This window comes from Takifugu flavidus, chromosome 13 (genome assembly GCF_003711565.1).
Source record: "Takifugu flavidus isolate HTHZ2018 chromosome 13, ASM371156v2, whole genome shotgun sequence".
Taxonomy (NCBI): Eukaryota; Metazoa; Chordata; class Actinopteri; order Tetraodontiformes; family Tetraodontidae; genus Takifugu; species Takifugu flavidus.
Window position 1 is genome coordinate 14445995 of NC_079532.1, and position 24465 is coordinate 14470459.

Below are 24465 nucleotides of genomic sequence, written 5' to 3' on the forward strand. Positions count from 1 at the left end.
GTTGTGTGAGATGACTCGAGCAGGTTCACAGTGTAGTGTGTCGCCGTGTCTTCTGGGTGGGATTACGCACAAGCTGGAAGTGGCGCTTTTGCCCACTGGGGCAGCTCATTGTCTGCCTGTTCTCATTTCACCAATTCTATTAGAGCTTTTAATCCCCGACTTTCGGCCCCCTAACAAATCACACCACAGACTAATGGCAGAATACCCTTGTAATGGAGGGCGACAGGAAGCCGCTGCGTTGTGAGGGGTTTCCCTTCGAACAGAAAAAGAGGCTGTTGTCTTATGCATAATGGAAACGGATTCGGTGTGATCGAAATTCGACAGTACAGTGAGAACGCTAACAGAAGTCAGCACACACGAAGGCTTGAGAAAGCAATGTAACAGATGGGGTTAAGATTTGTGTGTTCCCTCGAAACTCCCCTTGAGTTGCAGCAGTCATCCTCCATCAACATAAGCTTAAATAAACAACCGCGCTAGAAATACAGTAAAGCAAAAAAAATTCTAGTTTTTCTGCCTGGCAATTCTGCCTTGCAATTCCTAAAATCTCTTTAAAAAAATCCATTAAACTGACAAATCCATATCTAATAAACAGTACCGTATTTACTGGACTATATGTCGCTCCAGAGTTTAAGTCGCACTAGCCAAAAAATGCATAATAAAGAAGAAAAATAGATATATAAGTCGCACTGGACTATAAATCGCATTTTGGGCGAAAATTTATTTGATAAAATCCAAGACCAAGAACATACATTTCATCTTGAAAGGGAATTAGCATGGATTAGCAATAGGGTTACGGTATGCTAACGTGACAAATTCAGCTACATGACCCACAACAAACTGAGTACGTGTCTGCTTTGTTAACGTAACATATTAACAGTTATTCAGATAACTATAACATGAAGAACATCCGAGCAAGTTTACCAAAAAAATCAAGTCTAACTCCATAGACGAGCACCGCTTCTTCTTCTGCGTCGCTAAAGGAACTCGTTCCTCGGGTACACACGCATAGAGCGCCCTCCTGTGGTTGTCAGTGTGAAAATAACGAACATGTGAAATTCTGTAATAATGTATTTATAAGTCGCTCCGGAGTACAAGTCGCACCCCCTGACAAACTATGAAAAAAGTGCGACTTATAGTCCGGAAAATACGGTAGTTAAAGTTGTAAAAATACACACATTCAATGTCCCACAGTAAAATTCTGTTTAATTCCTTTAGCAATGAGAGCAAATTAAAATTAAAATGAATTTAAATCATGTTTTTTTGTTTAAAAAGGCTTTACAACAAAAACAAATGGTTTAATATTTTCATGCTTATCTGCTTGTGGGACTCCAGACATTTAAATGAATAACATTTTTAACATGTTTATGATACTTGAAATTGGTAATACAGAGCTTATTGATCCTTTATGCTACATTTTTCTTTTGTTTCCTATTCTCCTGATGTTTTTGGGTGCACGTGCTTTTCTCTCTTTGTCATGTTTGACGCCTCCGTTTGGAAATTTTACTCATTATGTCCCCTGAGTGCTGCTCGTTCACTTTTCCCACCGCAAATCTGGAGAGTTGCAAAAACTCTCCTGATGCATTTGCGCCTAAATTGTTGCCAACTCACCCTGTTCCAGAACATGTTGGTGATGTTGCGCCCACAGTTCTGGTAATGTTCCTGGCAACAGCGATCTGGAACTACCTGCTCCTTCAGGGCCTCGTACCAGTCGGTGGACGCTATAACCCCACAGCACTTCCACTGTCAACGACACAAAGCACATTTAACACTCTTGTGCGGTCGGAGAGGACTTCGAATGGGCTGAAATGACAGCGTTTTTTGTATTTTAATTAGCCACATTGCTTTTAAGGACATGAATAACAAGCTAAAATGGATTTCAAGAGCTGCTGTGGACTTATAATGAACGGCATAAGCAGGAAGAGTTCAATATTCATTAAATGTTGCATTAATGTAGATGTTTCAGCATCACAATGGGTGCTCCTACCTCTGCCTGGATGATGTTCCAGGCGTTCCGCAGGCCTAAGTTGGTCTCTGAGTTGTACAGAGCAAGGCCGTCCTTCAGGTCCTGCTTGGCATTATCTCTCACCTGCAGATGAGCGACAACATCAGCCTCGGACATACTAGCTTGATTTAAAGGTCCTGACTGTGCAGGTGCATGATAAGTGTGTATAAGTGCTTTTCCAACAGACAGGCAATATGGGTATGATAATGGAGGCATTCCAAGTATGCAGAGAAGTGCTTTTACATTAGTGTAATTTAGAGCTTTCAGAACACTACATCGCCCCATCTACTGGGATACAAATAAAAGATCGAGCGTGAGACCTCAAACTGACAAATAAAGGTTCGGGTTGCGTCAGAGTTCAACATCTCATCCAGATTAGACAAATCCAGAGCTCCACCTCCAGTGCAGCCTGTCTGCATGCCAAAGAAGCCATACGATAACAATCACAGCGCTCCATCATTAAATTTTTGTGCTTGCTGCCTCCGACTGTGCTGTAAGCGATGGGGCATGACATCACAGCCTGACATGAGGTGCAGCAGCTTAGTTCTCAGGTGCTTTGTTTCCTCGGAGAGGAGTGGTTGGCGTTCAGCGTGGTTTATCGGTAAACCCGTCAGTAAAAAAAAATAAAATAAAAAAAAAACAGGCAGGAAAAAGGGAGCACGGAAGAAAATGTCAGCCAGCTTTCATGGAAGGGATGCAACTCAACAGAAGCTTGTACCACTATTCTGGAGATCAAGCCTCCCTCTGATCATAAAGGAAATTAAAATGAGCTGTAAAGCGAATTAAAGTGCTACAGAACACAAATCAGTGGGAGGGGAAAAAACAAAAAACCCTCAGGTCCTTGTTTTCTGAGCTTAGGGGCAAAGGCAAACAGTTTGCTGGATTAAATATAAAAGCAGAACACATTTCCTTTCCTGTTTAATTAAAGATTCCTGGGCAACAATGCGCTTTCTTTACCATCAATCATGCAGGGATCCATTTTGAAGAAGTATTTTACAGATTTGGAGTTCCATTAGTGTAATTTTTAATCTAGTTTCCCACTCTGAGACTGGCTGTTCTGCACCTCCGGTGGCGAGCCCTGCTGCAGCTGTCCTTGTGAGGGGAAATGAGATGAAGAGGAGCATCATCAATCTCTGCCTTATATGCAGCTTCTTCGCATACATTGCCCCGTCCTTGCCGTTCGCGGCGCTGCTTGCTCATTACCGACTCCTCGCTCTAACTCAGTCATTAGATGGTACAAGGGGAAGACCCCTGCTCTAGTGCAGCGGGAAAAATCGTCTTCTGAGGCTGTGATAAGTCTCTGCGCATCCTCCCTTTCATGCGCGGAAGTCTTTGTTACAGTCTGACATGAAAGTTTAATGATGCAGATTTACCGCTAACGAGAGGCAGACAAACGGCGGCAGAGCAAACAGGGTTTGATCATGCGCCACGATGACCCCCTTTTCTCTTAACAGAAGCGGCAGACAGCAGAGAAAAACCTCAGAAGCCATTGGGACCGCTCGTTTTCCCGGGGAGACTTAACTTCACAACCAAGGGTCATGTCCGAGTTTTCCGGTAGCAACAAACTCCTTAAAAGAAAGTTGCTGAAGGCCATGAATGCCAAACTCGATACATCGATGAAGATTGTTCTTGTTGATGGTTGTTCCCTCTAGCCTGATTTGAAATCCACCAGGAAAATTCTCTTACAAATGCACCCAAATCAGGAAAGGGTCTGCAACTGTAGACATTTCTCTGCCTGCAGTATTTCCTTTTGCTTTGCACAAGTGGACGGGCTGGAAAACATCTGTCGCCAGAGAGAAGTACAGTAATAGAAATAATAATAATAATCATAATACACACAGCCTCATTTGAAAGGGAAAGCACACCGTTATATTTGTTTTCATTTAAATTCTCTCCTCTATGAATTTGAATGAACAGCCCCAAAAGAGCCAGACGATGTTTCTGTAAATTTATTCCAGCACAGAGGCATTTTTTATCCCGGCAAGAGGACCCCTTTGGCGTAGATGCAGACAGGCAGACGGGGCTTCTACACGCCGCCTTTGCTGATGGATCCTGCTATGAATCCCCATCAAAGGTGCTGTTTTATTGTGTAGCGCAGAAGAGCAATTAAAACAGTTTTATGTCCATTCTGCCGGTTGCCATTTATGACTTTGAGCAATTACATCCTACAAACTGCCATGTTTTATTCCAACATTAAATGGGCCACTCTAGCAAACCAGCCAAGGCTAAGATGATGAAAACAACTTCCCTGTCAAGTAAAGCGAAAGGTAGACAAAGAGGTAGCCAGATAAGGGCTCAAGTTTGTGAGACTGCGGAGCTGTGTGTCCGACCCCCTGATGAGCAACACAGGAGCTCCTCCATGAACTGTGCTCTCCCCATTCCTGTTCACCACCTACACAGCCGACTTCCAGTACCACTCTGAGACATGTCATCTCCAGAAGTACTCGGATGACACAGTCATAGTCGGGTGTGTGGAGAATGGACAGGAGGATGAATACAGGGACCTTGTGGAGAGTTTTGTCAGGTGGAGCAGGGAGAACCTTCTGCAGCTCAACGTGACCAAGACGAAGGAGATGGTGGTGGATTTCAGAAAAAGCAAGTTCCCACCCTCCCCAGTCTGCATTAGTGGGAAAGATGTGGAAATAGTCCCATCTTACAGGTTCCTGGGTGTCCAGCTGGACAATAAACTGGAGTGGTCCACAAACACCGATGCTGTTTACAAGAAGGCCATGAGCAGACTCTATTTCCTCAGGAGACTCAGGTCCTTCAGTGTTTGCAGCAGGATGCTCCACATGTTCTACCAGTCTGTCATGGCTAGCACCATATTCTTTGCTGCAGTGTGCTGGGGTGCAGGCATTAAAGCAAAGGATGCCAACAGACTTAACAAACTCATTAAAAAGGCAGGGTCTGTTGTTGGCTGTAGACTTGATAACTTGGACGAGGTGGTGAGGGACAGGATGGTGTTGAAACTGCGGACAATCATGGACAGTCCCTCCCACCCCCTCCATAACACAGTGGACAAACTGAGGAGCAGCTTCAGCAACAGACTCCTGCAGCCTCGCTGCTCTAAGGAACGGGACAGGAAGTCATTCCTGCCGTCCGCCATCAGACTGTATAACTCATCCTAACCCAGCCAATAACATATAACTGTGTTAATGTTTATGTTGTAATTTTATTTCTAATTTATTCTATATTTATGTATATATGCTTATAATGCTTATAATATGTATATATTATATTATGTGTATATATATATATATATATGCTTATAATATATGCTGTATATATGCTTATAACATTCTAATCTTATCTGTATTTATTTTTTTCTGTCTCTTTACTCTGCATACGCTGCTACTATAATTCAATTTCCCCACGGGGATGAATAAAGTTCATCTTAATCTTAATCTTAAATAAGAGAGCCACGACGTTAACATTAAAGCTAACGCGAAATTTGACCTTCGTGCACAACAAAACACAGTGAAAAACATTGCATTAATTTTCACTAGATTCACACAGGAACATATCTACAGCAGTCGAGGCTGATTTGTGCACATTTTTCGAGGGATGAGTGGTTAAAAGTCCAGATGTGAACCATTTGTCACTCATGTTGGGGGCCAGAGGTTCACATTCTCACCTTTTACTGTTCCTTTTTTGACAGCACGGCAGTTAAACCATCAAGTGCTTCTGCTGGAGGTATTTTACTGAAATATTATTGCTGTGAGATAAGAGATGATGAATGGATGGCATTAACTGTGCAGACCACCGAATATCAATTCATTGAGGGGCTGATGGGTATCAGCGAATATAAGTCAAACATGGCTTGTGTTTATGCAGGCCAGTCTGGGAGGTTTCCCTGCAGGTGGTAAACTTTCCTTAGTTACATCTATGTAAATAAGATCAAAACAGTGATAGTATGTCTGTGTAGATTCTCAATAATCCAGGTCATTGTATCCAAGGTAGTTTTCTATGTCAACTGGACTGGGTTTCTTCTCTTGAAGACGTTTCGCCTTCTATCCAGAAGACGTTCCGCCTTCTATGAAGAAGCCTTCTGGATAGAAGGCGAAACGTCTTCAAGAGAAGAAACCCAGTCCAGTTGACATAGAAAACTACCTTGGAAACAGTGATAGTAGCATGTGGATTACAGTACTTTCAGCAAATACTCCCCCTCCGAGATCTGACACAAAGTTTTTTTGTCTTAGTGCTCAGTTCTGAACGCTGAATAAATAATGCGGACAGGAACAGTGTTAGCCAGAGGTATGAAAAGTTCACTGCTTGTTCTGAGCAGACTCACCTCTTAATTGGCCTGAAACAGCAAAGCGTGGCCAAGGCTTGACCAGAACACTGCCTGTAAACAAGTGTAATCTATTACAGGGAGTGTCGAGGCGTTCAGCAGAGGTACGTCCTTATCTGCCCTTTCCTGTGACCGAACCATCCTTCATCGCCCAAAACTTCAGCCTCCTTGCACAAAAAGGTACAAACCTGAGCTAACATCAGATTTAGGTGTAAATCTATAGGTACCTATAGATCACTATTTGCTACAGTAAAAATGAACTTATAACTTACTCTTCCTATAAAATATTACATTTATTTGATTGTTAAAGAGTAACTAAACCCCTTTAAAACAAGTAATGATTGATTCTGTTCCTGACATTTTCCCATAATTTAGGACATTTTTACAAAAAAGAAAATCCAGCCCAGATGCCACAACCTCATTGTTCAGTTACTCTTTACTAGATGATGGAGCATAAATATTCAGTTTCCACTGCTAATATAAAAGGTATTTTCAGAAGAGCTGGATCTATCATGATGGATGTAGTTTGTGAAGACTCAACAAACACGATAACTGAATCTATCGATAGCTAATACGCGATCCCTAAAAAAACATCTGTCTTTCTCATCCCCTCCAACTGAAGCTACTATTAAATCTGAATGATTGCTCTCACCGTCTGGTGAAGAACAGAGGCTTTGAGGAAGCGAAGCATTAAAACTCACGGACCCGAGACATGATCTTAAAGCCTACTCCGCACTTTCGTAAATACGGTCCCTGGGCACTCATCCGCCTGCAGCGGCTTTATCCAACCATCACTGCCGTTGTCTCGTTATACAGCAGACTAATAAACGATGCATAAAATTGATATTTCAGTACCTTTAGTGTTTCACTACTTACACCTGAAAGTCTTGTTTTACCCCGGACAAAATACTCACATCGCTATCCGAGCTCCGTCCTCTTTTCTCGCCTCCTCGTCTAACATGCAGGTGTTTTATTTTCACTCAGCTGTGAGTGATTGCTTAGCCTCCATATCTAACCCCATGTTTAACCCCCCCCCCATAATCCCCGCATGCCTGCTGTTCCCCATTCTATGCATGCCAGATTGTGTTTCCTCATTCTCATTCATGCACCTTCGCCGCCGTTCACCTCGCCGTGTTGTGTTGATGGAGGCACAATGGGGTCAAAGACGGATGGCCGTAATCTGGTTCGCAGCCCGACCATCTGCTGTAGTCAGCCTTGCAACACACCTCTAATCAATGGGCTTAACGGGCCCGTTCGGAGAAAGGAGTGCCGTACCTTCGCGTGAGCCGTGGCTGGAGGCAACACTGAGGAGAAAGACTCAAAATTCTCCATCAAGGAGAAGACGCAGAAGCTCTTAAACAGGATTAAACAGGCGCAAATGCACGAGGAAGCGGGAAGTCGGCGCGATTGCATTAAAGCAGCGACAGAATACGCTCCTCCGGCAAAACCAGGTCCTATATAGGCGCTTCTCGCTTACATCTAGTCAACAGTGTGTCGCCCAGAAGGATCAGAGTCCTCAAAGGCGCCACTCATGACTTAAAGATGACCTATTTGAAAGAGTAAAATATCTGTTTTGCAGGCCTGCGTCGATATGCATTTAAAAGCTGCCAGCCACTGTACGTCTTCCAGACTTGTTAATAAATGCCTTGTGATTAGAAGATCAAATAGGAGAAGTGAATTAGCGATTCCTCTGATCACAGCCTGTAGCGGAGGATGAGCAGAGCCTCACACGGCATACAAGATCTCAGGGACGCGGGCGCGTGAGGAGACAACAGAGCAACATCTGAGGCCTTGACGTGATTGCCGCCAATTATGTTTCATCCCACACTGCTGGTGTTTTAAGGAGAGACACGACAAGTAAATGCAACATCTGGGCTGAACGCATCCCTTTAATGGTGAAAACGGAATCCCCAGCAACATAATTACCGTTACCGTACCATTACCGTGATGACTTTGCTTTTCAATCTTCAGCCTTCGATATTATCGCATCCTCAAAGCCTGAGCCTTCGAAAATTTGGGGAGGGATTAAAATGCGATTAATATTCAACCGGTGTGAGTTCAGGCATCCTTGGCTGTCTCTCCACTGCCGATGTGCCGCTGCGAAGTGAAGAACCTCTCTTTAAAAATTCCAGCAGGAGGATGAGGGCCCCCCAACCAAACTTAAGCCGGTAATATTTTGGAGATAAGGCGGCAAACATATTTACTTGTGAACTGGTGCGCCTCTGAGACCTGATCCAAATCTGAGAATGGATTGGCTGCTAAATGAATTCCTTTATCTGCCTGAGAGAGTAGGTCTAAGCAATAACCTCAGAACAAAAAAGGAGAATTAGCTGATGTCCTGAAGACTGGGTGACCCTCTGAACGGGGGAAATAGGAAAACACATCAGCAGGATATGCTTGAAAATAGATACCACCCCGTTTCACACACTTGTAATCAGCGTGAGGTGATTGTGCGGGGATTTAATTGAAGGTATGAGACTATTTCTAGACCATTCCATGGCCCCATGTGGAGTCACCAGACTTTTAAAGAGAGGGTCATGGAAAAATAACCACATGGGTAATTGGAAGAAGCTAACAAGTGGGAAATTGTGGCCAAACTTTGAACGCTTGGTTATTTTCCCTTCAATGACAAAACGGCTAATATCTTTGCCTCAAAGCAAGAAGGTTCTAGGTTCAATTCTTGCCCAGACTGTTTTATGTAGAGTTTGCATCATCTTTCAGATCCTGTTTCATTTTTTTCCTAAAGTTTCCACCCATGAACTACCTCTTGGGTGTCCAAGGCTGGGTGTCCCCAGGGATGGGAACCGGACCCCTTCTTACACAAATAATCAAGAGGTGACTGTTAACAGAAAAGGAATGGATGGAAGAAAAGCAATCACTATGACAAAAGGAAACAAAGTCCCAGCTGGAAGGATGGAGAACTATGGGAGTTGCGACTGGACTTATGGAGCCTCATGTGATGGGGCTCAGGCTTCGACCCAGGCTTGCACAACTCAGACCTACAGTTTCATTTCACATATTGTACTTTCAAGCCAAAAAAATGAACATGAAATGTTCCATTAAAACTGCTTTTTGTTGATAACATACAAAAGACGTGCTAACTAACGAAAGTTAACATCACCCACAGTTCCAGCATGTTGGCTTATATTGTTGTCTAATGCAGAAACTGGAGTGTGTAAGCTTTGTGTGTAAATTATAAAATAGGAAGAGCTAATGTAATAGTGCAGAAAACACTGGTGATTTATAGTAAAGATTGACTGAATGCCGAGGATTCAAACTCAGGGTGAATGCTTATGTGACTTGGATTTACAATAACAATAACAAGGAGATAGACAAAGTCATCAAAAGCAATATTGGGGAAAATGCTGGATTTGGAACGTACCTTATCTGAATACACAAAGACCAGGATGAGTAATATCACCTCTGCCAGGAGAATGATCAGCAGGACAATAAAGAACTGTGGATGACAGAAGAGGAGAAGAACAGATTAGCCTGCTTGTGAAGAGCTGAGTATAACTCTAAGTGGATATTTGTATCATTAAATCAATGAATGTCCCTGATGTATATTCAGACACGCATGTGTTTTGTAGTTTTATGGTGTGCTTTATTGAGATTCCATCCTTGACCGAAATACGTGGGTGTATAACTGCTTCTATATATAAACAAGAGTGGAATCACAGCCAACTTAGGTTAAAACAGCAGCTTGAAACCATTTGAAATTTGCTCCCAGGAGAGTGAAATAACAGGGTTCCTGTATAGCACTCCTGAATAAAATCTGGACCCAGTTTCTAAAACAAGTGTAGATTACTAAACAAATGTGAGGTGCAGCGACGAAGCTGTGTTTGCCTTTACACTCAGCCCGGGGAGCCACTGTAGCTCAATAGGTGCCATAATTGCTATATGCTAATCATTAGCGTAAGAGAAGCAATAACCCTTGTTCACATCCACTCCTGTGCTACACATAATGGACTTTCAAATGGACTATAGACAGTTAAAAAGACTGTTAGTCCATATGTTATTATTAATGTCTCTGTCCATGTTTTCACATGCACTCCCTTTTTCAGCAGGTTTAGCCATCTCTGAAGGGGCTCGCTTATTCCCACCTAAACTAATCCCAGCTCCTGTGGTGTCGCTATGCCAAGAAGTGAGTGGTGGGTAAATAGAGATAACCACCGTTGAGAAGTTCTCGCTGCGTGAGAAGGCCAAACGTTTGTGTTAGCCAAAGCTAACAGGCTGTGTGAGAGCGGGGCATTGATTTTTGGGCAAAATAAAGCAAGAAAAAATTTAAATGCCACTTTAACAACTGTTACATTACCACCCCAAGCTGAGATTTCCCCAAAATTTTACCGCAAAAATCCACACGCTAAAATATGGGATAAAGAAAGACTGATGGGGAGATAAAGAAGGTGGTGGGAGTGATCTAAGGAGGAATAATAGAACAATTCATGTGCAGGAGAGCTTGGGATTGTATGAAAGGATGTGGAGGAGGGTTAGTACCTGCCTAGATTAATTTCCAAGACAGGCTTGAATCCCATCTACTATTCTCTTCTCCCTGTGTGACTCTTTCATCTAAATATTTATCAAGCTCCGCTGCACAGCATGAGGAGAGGAACACAAACCTAGATTTTAGAAAGCCTCATTAAATACCAGGAGGGAAGACGGAGGTATGTTCTCATTTGTGTCAAGACACAAGCGAAACTGTTTGTGGCAGGTTGACGGTCGAGCATATGGGCCACCGCTTATGCCTGTCAGTGTTGTGCCTTCAAACTCGTTATCCTCACTTCTTTATTTGCTGTAGGTTGAAATAACCTAGTTCTTAGTGTGGTTTCCTAAATTGGTGGTGCTCTGCGGCATTTACACCAAGCATGTTCTCAGTTTTGCATGTTCAAAAGCCTTTAATCTGTTATGTTTTTACCAGATGTGTCTAGGCGTCCTCACATCGGTAAACATATTCTGGCAGCTGCCTTTACCGCAGAGGTGGGCTTTGAATACCTTTAATCCTGAGGGAATTGTCCACAGAGGAGCCTAAGAGGTAATACGCCAAGGTAGGCACTTAGATCTGTTTGCACCTCAGAGATGTGAACCCATTTTTTCCACATCCTGACCCCTAGGTATGCATACATGCTTGCACAAAGAAATAATGCAGACAAGACATAGATCTACTTTCATTACCGTGATAAAATGTGAAATTTTGTAGGTAAATGAATGTAGGAAGATACTTCCCGGGAACTGGCAGCATCTGGAGTTTACCTTAAGTCTCTCTTTTTTTCTTGCTTGGTTCTGTCCCTTATCGCCTACTTTCACCTTTTTTCCCATCAGGTGAATAAAGCCGCGCTAGATGCTGCAGGTTTGCTGAAACCTGTGACAAGAGCTCCATGAGATTGGGCTGTTTGTGATGTTCGCTGCTCCAGAACCCTGGACCCACTTCTCTGTTTTAAGGTTCTCCACATCTGTGCCAACTGGGATGAACTTGAGCAGTTAATTTATCAAAAGCTTATAACACTGCGGTGCCAGTAGATAACCGAATATTCCCAATTAATAACCACAGGAAGATCCTCGAGTCAACACATGTACATGTCAGAACACCACCCGGAAGCCAAGAGACCAGTTGGATTGACGACGCTTTCACTGTGCTGCGACTGAAGCTATTGCTTGGACTGGAACACACCTGTGTGCATTCCTTTACAGAAAGGGAGAGCTCTAATCTTCCGCTGCTGAAGTCTCGTTGCTGTTTTCCCTCCAGCTGGAGGACTACAGATAGACTGGTCAGCTTCTCCTGGCCTGTGTGATGCATACGTAGGTGTTGGGATGTGTTCGGGTTTCCACGTGACATTCACAACACTGCTTGCATGAGAGTGTGAGAAGAATCAAAGGTGTAGGAAAGCAGACGTCTGCACAGGCGTCTGTCTGTGTCCTGAATCTGTAAGGGAGTTGTGAAGGCATTCGGGTTTGAACTCACACTCAGAAGCAGGCACTTGTTCTCCTTGATGGCGCCCAGGCAACCGAGAAAGCCTGTCACCATGACGATGGCTCCGATGCCGATGACCATGTTGGCGGCCGACAGTGCGGGTAAAGAGGGCGAGAAGGTGGCGAAGCTGCCCTGAGAGACAGAGAGCCAGATGCCCACACCAAGCAGCCCGCAGCCGCATAACTGCAAGACAAAAGGAAAGAGAGGTGAGAGGTGAGCAAACAGAAGAACCAAGTATAACACAGAAACACCAAGCTTACCCCCCCCCCCCCCCACCCCAATCCACTGCCAAAGGACTACCCCGTCCTACACAGAGCGCTGTCAAGAGAGTCCACTGTAATTACAAGCATCATAAACCAATAAGCCATGGAAAAGATTACAACAAAAATGGCACTTGGGCCATGCCGGTTTGCACATTTGAGCTGCTTACGCTAAACCAGAACAAGAGAAAATGCAATTACTGAGCTTTCACAGTATTGTAGCTTGAACCGCAAGTCTGTCTGAAGAGTGTAAATATATAATTGCACCGTGACCCTACCAGGGCCCTGATGATGTATGTGAGGTCTGCGGCCATAGCACTAGCCGATTAAAACCCTCAGAGTCCCCTGACGCACTTCAATATTCTGATTTCACTGTGATTTATTGCACTAAAGAGCATCATCCCAGTTCAGCTAGCTGCTCCTAGATACACGCAGTACACAGGCAGAACAGTGGGCCATTTGAAGCTTTGTAAAATGTAAAATATGGCGTGAACCCAAACTGCTTCCCTCTAGATTCCCTCTATTTTTTAAAAGGGATACAAGTTAATCGCCAAGATTCCCACGTTAATTCTCCACCTTTTTCTTCTTCTTTCTGCTGCTCCAGAACAATTTAAACCCTGTCAGCATGACGTGGAACAGACCCGCCATGCGTGCAAATGCGCCTTCGGAGAGCAACTCACTCAGACAAGGAACGCAAACTGCCATCATTGGAAATTATGGGCAGCCATACTCAGTATGACAACGTTTAGGATAAAACCTTCCTTCTGGCTTCAGTTTATGCCCATCAGAGATCTGAGTGATGGTGTCTCGGAGAAACTGTGGAGTATCACATGCAGGTCTGATGAGTGACGAGAGCAAGTTTAACGTGTCCCGTGGGAGCTGTGGATACCCAGTCTTAGTGGGGTCAATCCCCCCTCCTCACATGTCTCTATTGACCTGTGACCTCTGAGCCATGAGACTTAAGGTCGAGCAGATGTTACTTGCCGGCCACTCCAAGCAGCACCAGACGTTGATGAACGGATACACACTCAGAACTGGCTGAAGATCCAGTGAGCCGAAGTAAGTAGTGTATTTCCAAATGGATACTGCTTGAACTCCACGCTGATTGACTCCCCAGAGTGTGATTCTGTGAAACACTGCTTTAACAAAACAGCCCAAGCACTGCTAAGACCGAAGGACACTTGTTTAACCACTTGCGGATGACAGATATGCATTTGGATTTCCTGACCTGACTGAGTAAAGGTTGGAGCCAGATGGAAGAAAAAGATATACGGGGCTCTGCTTTTTAAAAGACCCTCTTTTGCGTGTTGTGTGAATTATTCAGCGGCGGGGTCTGGCTGCAAGGCAGCCTTGGCCCTTCTTGCTTGCCTAATTAAAACGGGAGAATGAAACGCTGATTGAAAATGCCGCTAAAGGTCACGTCCCCATGCAGAGCGGCTAATAAATGGAATCATGGCTGACACTTGGGCCAGATTATATAGAGCGCGAGGACAGGGTCGGAGGAATAGTAGATGAAGTGGATTTACAGCGCCAGGAGGTTTAAAAGTCCAGGTGGCCGGGAATGCAGTCGCTTAATTGTGCTTTAAACCCAGAGAGGGCAGCTCATCCAAGTATGTCGCTCTCTTAAGTGAGTGTGAACCCCCAACCAACCCCCCCGTGAGCTCAATCTGCTCTGATCCTACTGGGAAAACAGGCTAATCTCTGCCCTCCTCCACTACTACAACAACGTCGGTGTCAGCAGGCCTTCCTGTCATGGACACGGGAAATACCAGCAGTGTCAACGGGGATCTCCTCCATTAGCGGAGAGTGCTGAGTGGGTTTCAGCCTGACCTTGATCCCCTCCACTGAGCTCCTTATCTGCTTTTTAATTGTGTGTGGGGGGCACATTCAGAAATTATCCCCGATGTGTGGAGAGAATAAATTATCCCCATAATACAGCTTTTCTTTTAAATGAAAAACCTTTCAGCATAAGTAAACGACAGTTGAGATTGTATCTAGACCAGAAAAAGATGTTCTGTCATACAATCATTTCACCGAGTGTCAGATTTTATCAATGAGCCAAATTTCGGTGGTGTGATTTTTTTTCTTCTTTTTTTATCAGGCGGCAAATTAGGTCCGGCCACTCTTATCTCCACAACTCTTCATTTTTCCCAGTCTTAAGAATAAGTGAAATGTTCCCTGGTTCTTTCTGGCAGAGAGGCACAGTATTTATCTGTGCAGCTTCCACTGGAAAATTGCTTTTGTGTATCCAATTTGTGCTTGTTTAATCATCTAGAAAGCATCCGATTTTGGCCCAGTGGCCTTCATTCTCTCCAAGGTTTTTTTTTCCGTTTCTACTGATTTTTGATCAATCAGCTTTCTATATTTCACAGCCTGCATGTTTGGGTATCTAACTGCCGACACAACACGATGAATACCTTCTTTCTTTTACTCTTTAAGCACATTAACTGCTTGTGCACTGTATCCTTACAGTGCACACGGGTTATTCCTCCATCATGTTGCGTCATACCATCATGAATGAGGTGTGTCCTTAAATAAAAGCCAACTATTATCATTAGTTTGTGTTCATATAATTCATGGAAAGGTTTGTGGAAGGACAGTAGTGCCCCAAGTTAGGAGAGATCTGAACCTTATTTAGAGGTCTATATGTTTTAATTTAATTATATTCCTTAAATATGCAGATGTTTAGCCTCTTTAGCATCACATCTCTCTAGTATGGAGCATTTCTAGGAACTTCAACACTAAAGTTCCCTCATATCTTCCACAACTTAAGCCAAATGGCTTGAATGTACAACATCTGTCCAGTTTATGTTCCAACTCATCCTGAATGTGTTAAGGTCTAGACTTTGATACTCCAGTCCATTTTTCCAAGTGTGCTTACATACACATCTACAGGGTGATGCTTCTTGCTCGATAGATGAGGTCGCAGTCAGTTTGTACTTAGTGAGACGATTCTGTTTCCAGGTCTCAGAAATCAACTCCCAATCATAATGGGTGTACTGTAATTGAACAAACACATTCACTCGGTTTCCTTATATGAATGCAAATTCACGTAATTCTCAGGCAGATTCACTCCCAACACACAACTTGTATGTATATATTGTATTGTATGATCTATGCCTATTCTTTCCTCTATCTCACCTCACCTCACCTCACCTCTCCTCTCCTCTCCTCTCCTCTCCTCTCCTCTCCTCTCCTCTCCTCTCCTCTCCTCTCCTCTCCTCTCCTCCTCCTCTCCTCTCCTCTCCTCTCCTCTCCTCTCCTCTCCTCTCCTCTCCTCTCCTCTCCTCTACCCGTCCTTCCCGCCTTCTCCTCTCTCTCTACCCAGCCGGCCATGAGCAGGAGGGTCCCCCTACATGAGCTTGGGATTCTGTAAAGCGCCTAGAAACAATTTTGATTGTAAAAGACGCTACATAAATAAAGATTGATTGATTGACAACTTCTTACCTGCCAAAGTGGCTACAACTGGAATTCCCGGCACTGGGCAGAGCACAGCCACCACACATTCATCCCATTAAGATTGAGACAATCTCATCACAGCCTGAGAGAAAATACCATGTAGCAGTCTGATTGTGGAGAAAGGAAAAGCTGGGAACAATAACTCAGATATTCTATCAGGATTGTCAAAATAACACCTGGAGATGCGACTAAATAAAGTATAAAGCAATATGCTTTTAACTCGAGTACAGTATCTCTAACACTGAGGGAGATAAATCAATACAATTGATTTAAGATTCCCTCACTCAATTCTGGGCCGTCCTCAGTGAACACCATGAGTCTGTCAGTGTCGCCTGTTTGGTTCTCTGAAAAACAAGCTAAACCTTTTTTAGCTTTTAAGCAGTGTAAGACATTTCAAAGGCAGAAACCTCATTAGACACCTACAGGCGACATGCGTGATTTTAACAAGCATCAGTGGGGGAGTGAATCTATAAGCGTTCTTGAGCTTTGAACATGTCTTTCTGATTAATTACAGAAAGAAAAATGCTGCCAAATCCTCTGCTGGTCTGTTTAGCCTGGTTGCAGAGAGGTTGCGCATCCTGGTGAAGGTTGTTTGGATTTAAGCAGAATAGAGCAAATGCTTCAGATGTAGTAGGAAAAAAACATGACAATTTCCTTTTTCTTTTTCCTCATTGACAGCTGTGGCTGAATTGCTACAAATTCCTTTTATTAAACAGAATATTTGATCCTCTCCTGTGTATTTTGTCTGCAGCGGGACAGAAGTGACTCTGCTGCCTAAATGTCATTTCAGAAGTGACAAACGGAGAAGAAGAGGGAAGCAGATTAGTGCAGCATTAACATGCTGGTGGAGGACGTACCTCGACGCAGTTATCATATCTTGTGCTGTAACAAGCTAGAGTGAAAAATAATTGCAATAGGACTGTGTGGGAGGATGCTTTCAAGCCAAGAATAGAAGGCGAATGGAGTCAGGGAAAGCGGGAATAAAAGATAAATAGAATGCATTGAAGCAGGATGATATGGTCACACAGTCAGCGTTTGTGAGAGAAATCCTGAGACTACAGCAAAAGTGGAGAAAGAAGAAAAACAGAAGCTGACCCTTCATCTCGCTCTCAGAGATATCAGCCACAGCAATAACTGTCTCAGCGATGCGGAGCCCCCAGACCCTGCTTCAATATCCCCTAGAAATCAAAATATACACCTTCGTCCGTGTGCACAAAGGTATTTGTGTTTGCATTTTTGTGTGTGTGTGTGTGTGTGAGAGTGTTACAGTTAGAGGCAACTGACCTTTGCATACGCCGGGCGTTGGGAGAGGTGATAGAGGTCATGAAAATGACAGCTTCTGTCACATTTCTGCTGTCCTATTCTGCCACACTCATCACACGGAGGGGCCTCTCTGGGCAACGCACTTGAATCTAAGTGAGTCGTGTGTGTGAACCATTCTGAGAGGCTAACATTAAGCTAATAAGCAAAAACCACACAAACATCCCAAAGAGCGTCGAGCGTCAGTGCTCGAGGACACCACAGCTTGAGCTAAGTCCTCGCTGCCCATTCATTCTAAAGCTGTTTTATCTTGCAGCACAGGTCTCATATTCAACCCACAACAGCGTTCAGAATAAAGACGGAAAATAGTCGACTCAAACTCGAGACGATGGTTCATTCCCCACCACGAGGCCTCTCGTTCATTTTAACATACAAGCTGTAAATAGCCTGCCAACTGTGCTGTGAAAATAAAATCACAGGCTAGCATACATCATAAAACAACGATCGACATCAAGCTGCAGCCAGAGGAAAACAGCAAAAAGGCACATTTGTGTTTCCTGCCAAGCTGGATTTCTGTGGCATGCTGCGTAAAAAGCTTTCTTAAGAAATGGTTACAAAGTTGAAAAGAGACAGACTTCTTCTTAATGAATAAATACTCTGCACATTGCATTGATCTTTCATCAGGGCCACAGGCTGATGGGATCTGAGGATTGATTCCAGTTTCTTTTACTTTTTTGGAACCTCAAACAACCCTTTCGGTATTTGTTTTTTCTCTTATTGTTACTAATTCTGCAGTTCCAGTTATCATAGACAGACAAACTATCATACTTAGGGGGTTGTCTAATCATTAGGTTAACATCTTAGCTATGCTGTTATAGGCCAAGGCTACCGGGGTCCAGAAACATGATCACCTGACAGGCCTCTGTCACCCCCCCCCCCCCCCACTGGGTCATGGTTTTCTCTCCTCTCCTCTCTCCTCTCCTCTCCTCTCCTGTCCTCTCCTCTCCATTCTATCCTCTACCTGTCCTCCCCCTCTCCTCTCTCTTTACCCAGCTGGCCATCAACAGGAGGGTCCCTCTACATGAGCCTGGTCCTGCTCAAGGTTTCTTCCTGTTAAAGGGGAGTTTTTCCTTGCCACTGTTGCTTGTCTGAGGTTAGGCCCTGGGATTCTGGAAAGTGCTTTGAAACAATTTTGATTGTAACAGACTATATAAATAAATTGATTGATTGATTTGATTTTGATTTATTTATCTGTCAATAGTAGTTAAACGTTGAGAAACACATAAAAAGGGAATGTGTTCTGTTTTGATAGCCCTGCCACTGTATTTGATAATTACCAGCATCTGACAAAATATGCCATAAAAGTTAGGTTATTGACAGCAAAAATATGCTGACTTGACTCTGGCTTCAGTTGTGAAAAGCTTCTTTTAAAATTTGAAAGTGCTCCTCAGAATCAAGTGTTAAATTATAATCATTTAAAAAGGTCTCTGCAGGTTATTTGATTAAATTATTTATATATATATATATATAAAACTTGGCATTTGGAAAATACTGGAAATGGTTTGATTTAAAATGACAACTTTTTTTTTTTTCAGGACTCGGCAAATATTCAGAATGTTTCCTTTTTTAACAGCCGAACAGAAAATCCAAGCGTGCAGTTAAGGATTTGAATGTCTGACGCAGAGAAATTTAAAGACAGAGAGGTTAGCATTATGCCTAAAACCTTAAAATCTTAGAATCAGATCAATCACAGGATAATCTGGATCAATCAAACATGTGCCTGATCAATTACAGCTTTCTCTATCCAGCATTGTAATGTAAAGATGAATGTCAAAAGGTGGATAAATACATTTAGCCAGGCGCTACATCAAGCGACAGCTTGCGCTTCAAGCATCAAGTACTGAAATATTAGGTGAGTGGAAACCACCTCATATTTATTAATGGTTCCCTATTTCTGTTTCATGTACCTGAACTCATCGGGTGGATCATCGGGGTAAACCCTGTTTGGCTTCTCTTCCCTGATGCTCTGCAGCCTATCACAACAGTAGCCCCCCACACTGTGCAAGAGTAATTTGTTTAGAAAAGAAATGCAATCATTAAAAAAGCTAATCATTCCACATTGACGTGTTAATTTTGACAGCTCTATTAGGTATTAATATATCAACGAGGGCACGTACTGGCGTGATAAATCAAGCCCATGGAAGAGGAAAATCCATGAGGTTCAGAGTGAGTTAGACTTCTGCTCCAACTGTGCTTGATGTTTGCAGTCCTTGTTATTAAAATCATCTTTTACTTTAGCCCAAACCATTACAAATAGTCCAGAGGGATAAATGACCAGGGGGCAAGTCGTAAACAGTAACTCCTGAATACAACAGGCTTTCCTCACCACGGCACTCTAAGGAAATCAATCAATAACTGATATTTTACTATACATGCTGTCAAGCTTTTCAGTAAAACTGTAGCCCCCAGTTTCCAGGGGGCATCCTTGAAACTTCTTAGCAAAGTTGTTCTATAACAGCTAAATTATTTCAATGTCTGCGGCACTGGCATAGGGAACCGGTGATTTCAGGCTGAGTAGAAACACCAAAATGAATTCAAATGGTAAGGGGTGGGTACGGGTTTGGACAACTAAAAAGCTTAAAAACCTATATCTGCCTGATTAGGTTTCATCCCATCCACAATGTCCTGGCAGATCTGCGCGGCGTTCCAGATGCATTAAAAGGAAACTGCACCATCGAAAACATCACTTTCCTCTTTAAACAAATGTTGTTAAGCAAAATTAAGCCTTTATGGGGGCGGTTGCGTGTTTTCTTAATGGGTCTCTTGACTTTGAGCATTGAGCCGAGCTCGTCAATTCCACACTGACACATTTTCAATGAGTTGATGAAGCTGCCGTACATTCAGGACATGCCTAGTCAAGCATCCAGGATGATTCAATTCTGTCTTTGGTTCTGGCTGGATGCCTCAGACAGGCAGTTTATTTACACTTTTTAGGGGTCTTCAGTGATTCACCTATCAACGTTGAAGGCTCTCTCCCTCTCTCGTTCTTCTGAGAAAAAGAGGAGCAATGTGTGTAATGTAAGGCGACTAGAAATCAATCACACCATGTGGGATTAAAGACAGACGAGCCTTTGTCTGCCCCAACAGATCCATCCTTGCTGGTTTTACTAGCACGAGCTGTCACACCCGACACACGCCTCTGTCCTTAAAGAACAGTCGCGAACAGGAGAAAAAAATGGGAGGGCGACGGCAAAAGAAACCTGGGTGACGATAACTGACTAATTCCTCCGTTAGACCTCTGTCGTTCTTAACGACTCTTCAATCGGCCCGAGCATCTCACCGGCTCTTTAATTACGGTATGCATCGAACAAGAAAGACAGTGCCGGTAAAAGGAAAGTCATCCAGGATCGGAGAGGGAAGGAAGGTTTATTGGTCACAGACAGTCGGAAGCCATGAGAGTGAAGATGGAGGCTGAAACGGGGCTGCGGACCAAAGATAAAGCGCACAGGGCCAGGGGGAAAAAAGTTCTGCACACAGGACAGCAAATCTCTTTACTTTTTCTTGCTGGGAGGGTGGTGGGTGGCTGAGATGGCAGAGTTTGGAACCCAAGCGTGCCCAGCCCTTTAATAAAAGAAGCCACAGTAAGGTTCTAATGAGGACGTTGAGATATAAATCCATAATTGGAGCTAATGACTGAGGGGAAAAAAGGGCAGTACAGTAATAAAATGGGAATAGTGCCACTCTCTGTATCACCTCCGAGGACACTGCACACGATGGCTACCATAGAATGCCAACGTCTAGTAAAAGAGGAAACTATTTATTCTTATTTATTCACGCAAACTGATGAATGCAGGCAGCGTTTGGCTCATAGAAATGCCACTCTGTGCAGCTGTTCCCAAAGTCCTCAGAGGCTGGAGGATTGCAGAACAGTGTCTCCCTGACTTTTTCTAGGTGCGGGCTTAATGAGTGTGCTGGCTCAGCAGAGGACCCGGCCTGGGACGTAAGCAGAGGCTGGAGTGTGGCCCTATACTGTACAACACCTGCACCGGACGAGCAGAGGCTCCGGGAAACGGAAGATCCCTAAGGCTTTATATGGAGGCTTTAGTGTGCTCTGAGTGAAATAAAAAGCCTGCTTGTAACACTCAGCACATTTCTCAGCTTCCTGTTAATCCCCGCAAGGAAAAAAGAGAAGCTCAATGTCACCATGGCCAACTGGACGGCTGCAAGTTTCAGCAATGTTGTTCCACTAATGACATCAGGAAACGATGGCGCAATATTGCTATTATAGAAACTCGCACTTTGTTTTTTCACACCTCAGGGTGTGAACAGCTAACTTTCGCCAAGGTCCGTCTAAGTTATTCTTTCAAAAAGCCAAAGGGACATCAGAGTATGGACGGTCATGACCCTGAGGTTTCCTGAAAAGTGAAAGACATCATTATAAATGTGCTTCAAGTGTTTTGACAGTGTCTTGTGCGAAAAAAAAATAGTCTTGGAATTTCCCCCTGGAAATGAGCGAAGCCCTGAAGCTTCTGATTCACAATGTTATGGCTGCATTTAAGAGCGGTGAGCCTGACCTCCGGCAGCAGGCACACTTCAGGGTCACCCACCATTGGCACAAGAGGGGATAACGAGTGTATGTGCATGGAAATGTTTGTGCATTTGGAGTTATTCTCTCACATGCACTGACTGACTGATCATATGGTGGGCCAGTAAGTCCACAACCCCCATCCTGCTCTGACCTGCTGATGCTCTCAATGAAAACCAGCATTCATTAGAAATAGAAAACAAATGGCCTGATATTTCAGGACAGAGTGAGCGAGGCTCTTCCTCATTTCCACTGGCAGGAACGATCTCATTTACCAGCTGGATTGGAAGGACCTCTCCAGCGCGACACGTCATTCGTCCTTTTAGACTGTTTGGGATGACCAAGACTAATCTTTTAACAAAGGGGAGGCTAATACCCGTCATTCTTAAATTGCTCAGCGAGCTAGGGCGAGGTATTAGGTGACACGAGCACACCCTTTTCTGTGAGGTGATAAAGCAGCCTGATGTTTTTCCACCGAGGATTTCACTGTTGGCAGAATTCTCCGTCCCCTCACTGTACAGGGAGACTCGATTTTCTACTTAGTTCCACTGAGGCGTAGTACAGTACATCCTATAATTCATGGTATATAACAGAAAAAAAGCAATGAGGGCTTTCCAGGCCTGCTAGAATAAGAATATCCTGCAGAACAGGCCCCTCGGCATGGAAAACCAACCATTCACCCACAAGGACTTCATTTTAGAAAAAATAAATTTAGAGTGGGAGCGTACAGATGAAAAACAGGACTCACATTAAGCAACGGGGAGTGATTCTGCATTCATAGAGATGTGGCACCACATGAATGTTGATGATGCTCTTATCGAGGGAGCAAAGGAAGTGATTTTGTCACCTTTGGTTGTGACAGCCACAGCTGCCGGAGTCTTGTCTAAAGGCCGCAGAGTTCAGCGCATTAATCCTAAAAATAAGAAAACTTGAAATAAAAAAAATGAGGAAAAATGATTGATGCGAGATAAAGCCTTGAGAGGCCAGGCTGTGAAAAACAAGGGAGACCCGTAAATAACTTGAAGTGCAAAGCCCCTTTTAGTCATACGGTTTTTGCTAAAGCAGAATCGGGACTGGGCCGCAGAAGATGGAGGATCAGATGGGTTGCTGCTGCAATACATTAAAGAGGAAAAAAAACAAAACTTGTGCTGTGTTTACAATTAAGTCGGCAATGGGAACTATTTCAAGAATGCAAAAAAACAGAAATCAGAAGGCAACAGGATGGCAAGATGTTTTCCAACTCGGCCTTCGCTCAATAAATAATGGACGAAAATCGACAGAGCGGGGGAAAAACCAACAAAAAGAGGAAGAGATGCAGGAAAAAAACAAAAACATAAGCCTGAATACCAAAAAACATGACTCTAGAAATACATAGCTACAAAGGAAAAACCCATTAAAGCTCAACCATTTAACATTTAAGGCTCCTGGAATGACTACATATGGCGCAACCATAATCTGTGTCCCCTGTGGTTGCCGCAGCTGCTCTTCCCTTTGTCAGAAAACTTCTGTGTTCTGTGCAACTAGCACAAAGATGCCGCGCACATGGGGATCATTGAGGACATAAAAATCCGTTTATGGTGCCCTCCATGTGACCTTCAACCCTGTGACGCACGTAACAGGTAAAGAGATGTTACAGTCATGGTAATGTCTTAATTATGTGCAACAGAACACCACACACACACACACACACACACACACAACATGCACACTGTTACTAATCGAGGGGCCGTTTGAAATGAGAGGTCACTTTTTAGTGGCAGGTTGATGGTTTGGAAACCATCCCCGACTTGGTTCTGCTCCTTTTTCCCTCCTGACCCCTAAACACCTCGTCGGACGTGTCTTTACAGCTGACATGCTAATTAGTGCAGAGGGGAAATGGAGTGTGTAACTCCCCTTTTGTGGTCTGCAAAGCTTTTCTGCATGTCCATCAGCCTTTTATGTCAAAGCCCTTCAGCAGCAATGGAGTGACTTCCACCTCCACATTAAGGCTGCAGTGGTGCATCAAGAATGCTGGCGCGTGACCCTGTAGGTTGCCATTAGTAGGACAGTGATGAGCACCATCATAAAAGATGAGGTTCTAAAAGGAGATTAAAGGTGACAATTTTAGGTGTGTGAATGGATGGACAGATGGCATTTTCTAAGGTAACGTAAGAGGTTAGTTCTTCAGCAATGTCTAACATTTCTTTTTAACAGAAGCTTCTTTTCCATAATTGCCAGATTTTCAGAGTTTGAATGACGACCAAGATTGGAAGAGTCTGTCGTTCACCAAAAGAAAATGTAGAGTTCAATAACCTCGTGTTTTTATGTGACTCAGAAAGGGTTATACAATCAGGAATTTCTAAAAGCTCCTCAATCACTGCTTGAAAATGAGTGCGCTCAATCATCACCGACACTGGGCAAGGATTATCGCTAAAGTCAAGAGTGTTGCTCTAATTTTGTAATCGCCGTTGAACAACAGCCTGGATTCAGTACCTGGCCGGACTGTTTGAATAGAGTTGGCAAGTTATCGAGGTGCTTGAAACCGTGTGTGTAAACCGTGCGTGTGCCCTATGATGACCACAGGTGACCACTGGTACACCATTGGTGTGTTAATGGATGGACAGGTGGATGGAACACATCATGGTTATAACAGTCCCACAA

At 43.7% G+C, this 24465-nt stretch overlaps 1 protein-coding gene across 5 annotated transcripts in view; it reads right to left on the reverse strand.

Moving 5' to 3' along the window:
- tspan9a (tetraspanin 9a) overlaps positions 1-24465 on the reverse strand; it is a 134617-nt gene that overhangs the window by 6627 nt on the left and 103525 nt on the right. For all 5 annotated transcript variants that reach the window (XM_057050965.1, XM_057050964.1, XM_057050962.1 and 2 more), the window contains 4 exons: positions 12253-12444; positions 9676-9750; positions 1985-2086; positions 1609-1740 (listed from right to left, as the gene is read on the reverse strand). In XM_057050965.1, the coding sequence (XP_056906945.1) occupies positions 1609-1740; positions 1985-2086; positions 9676-9750; positions 12253-12444 (501 nt within the window). The remainder of the gene's footprint in view (positions 1-1608; positions 1741-1984; positions 2087-9675; positions 9751-12252; positions 12445-24465) is intronic.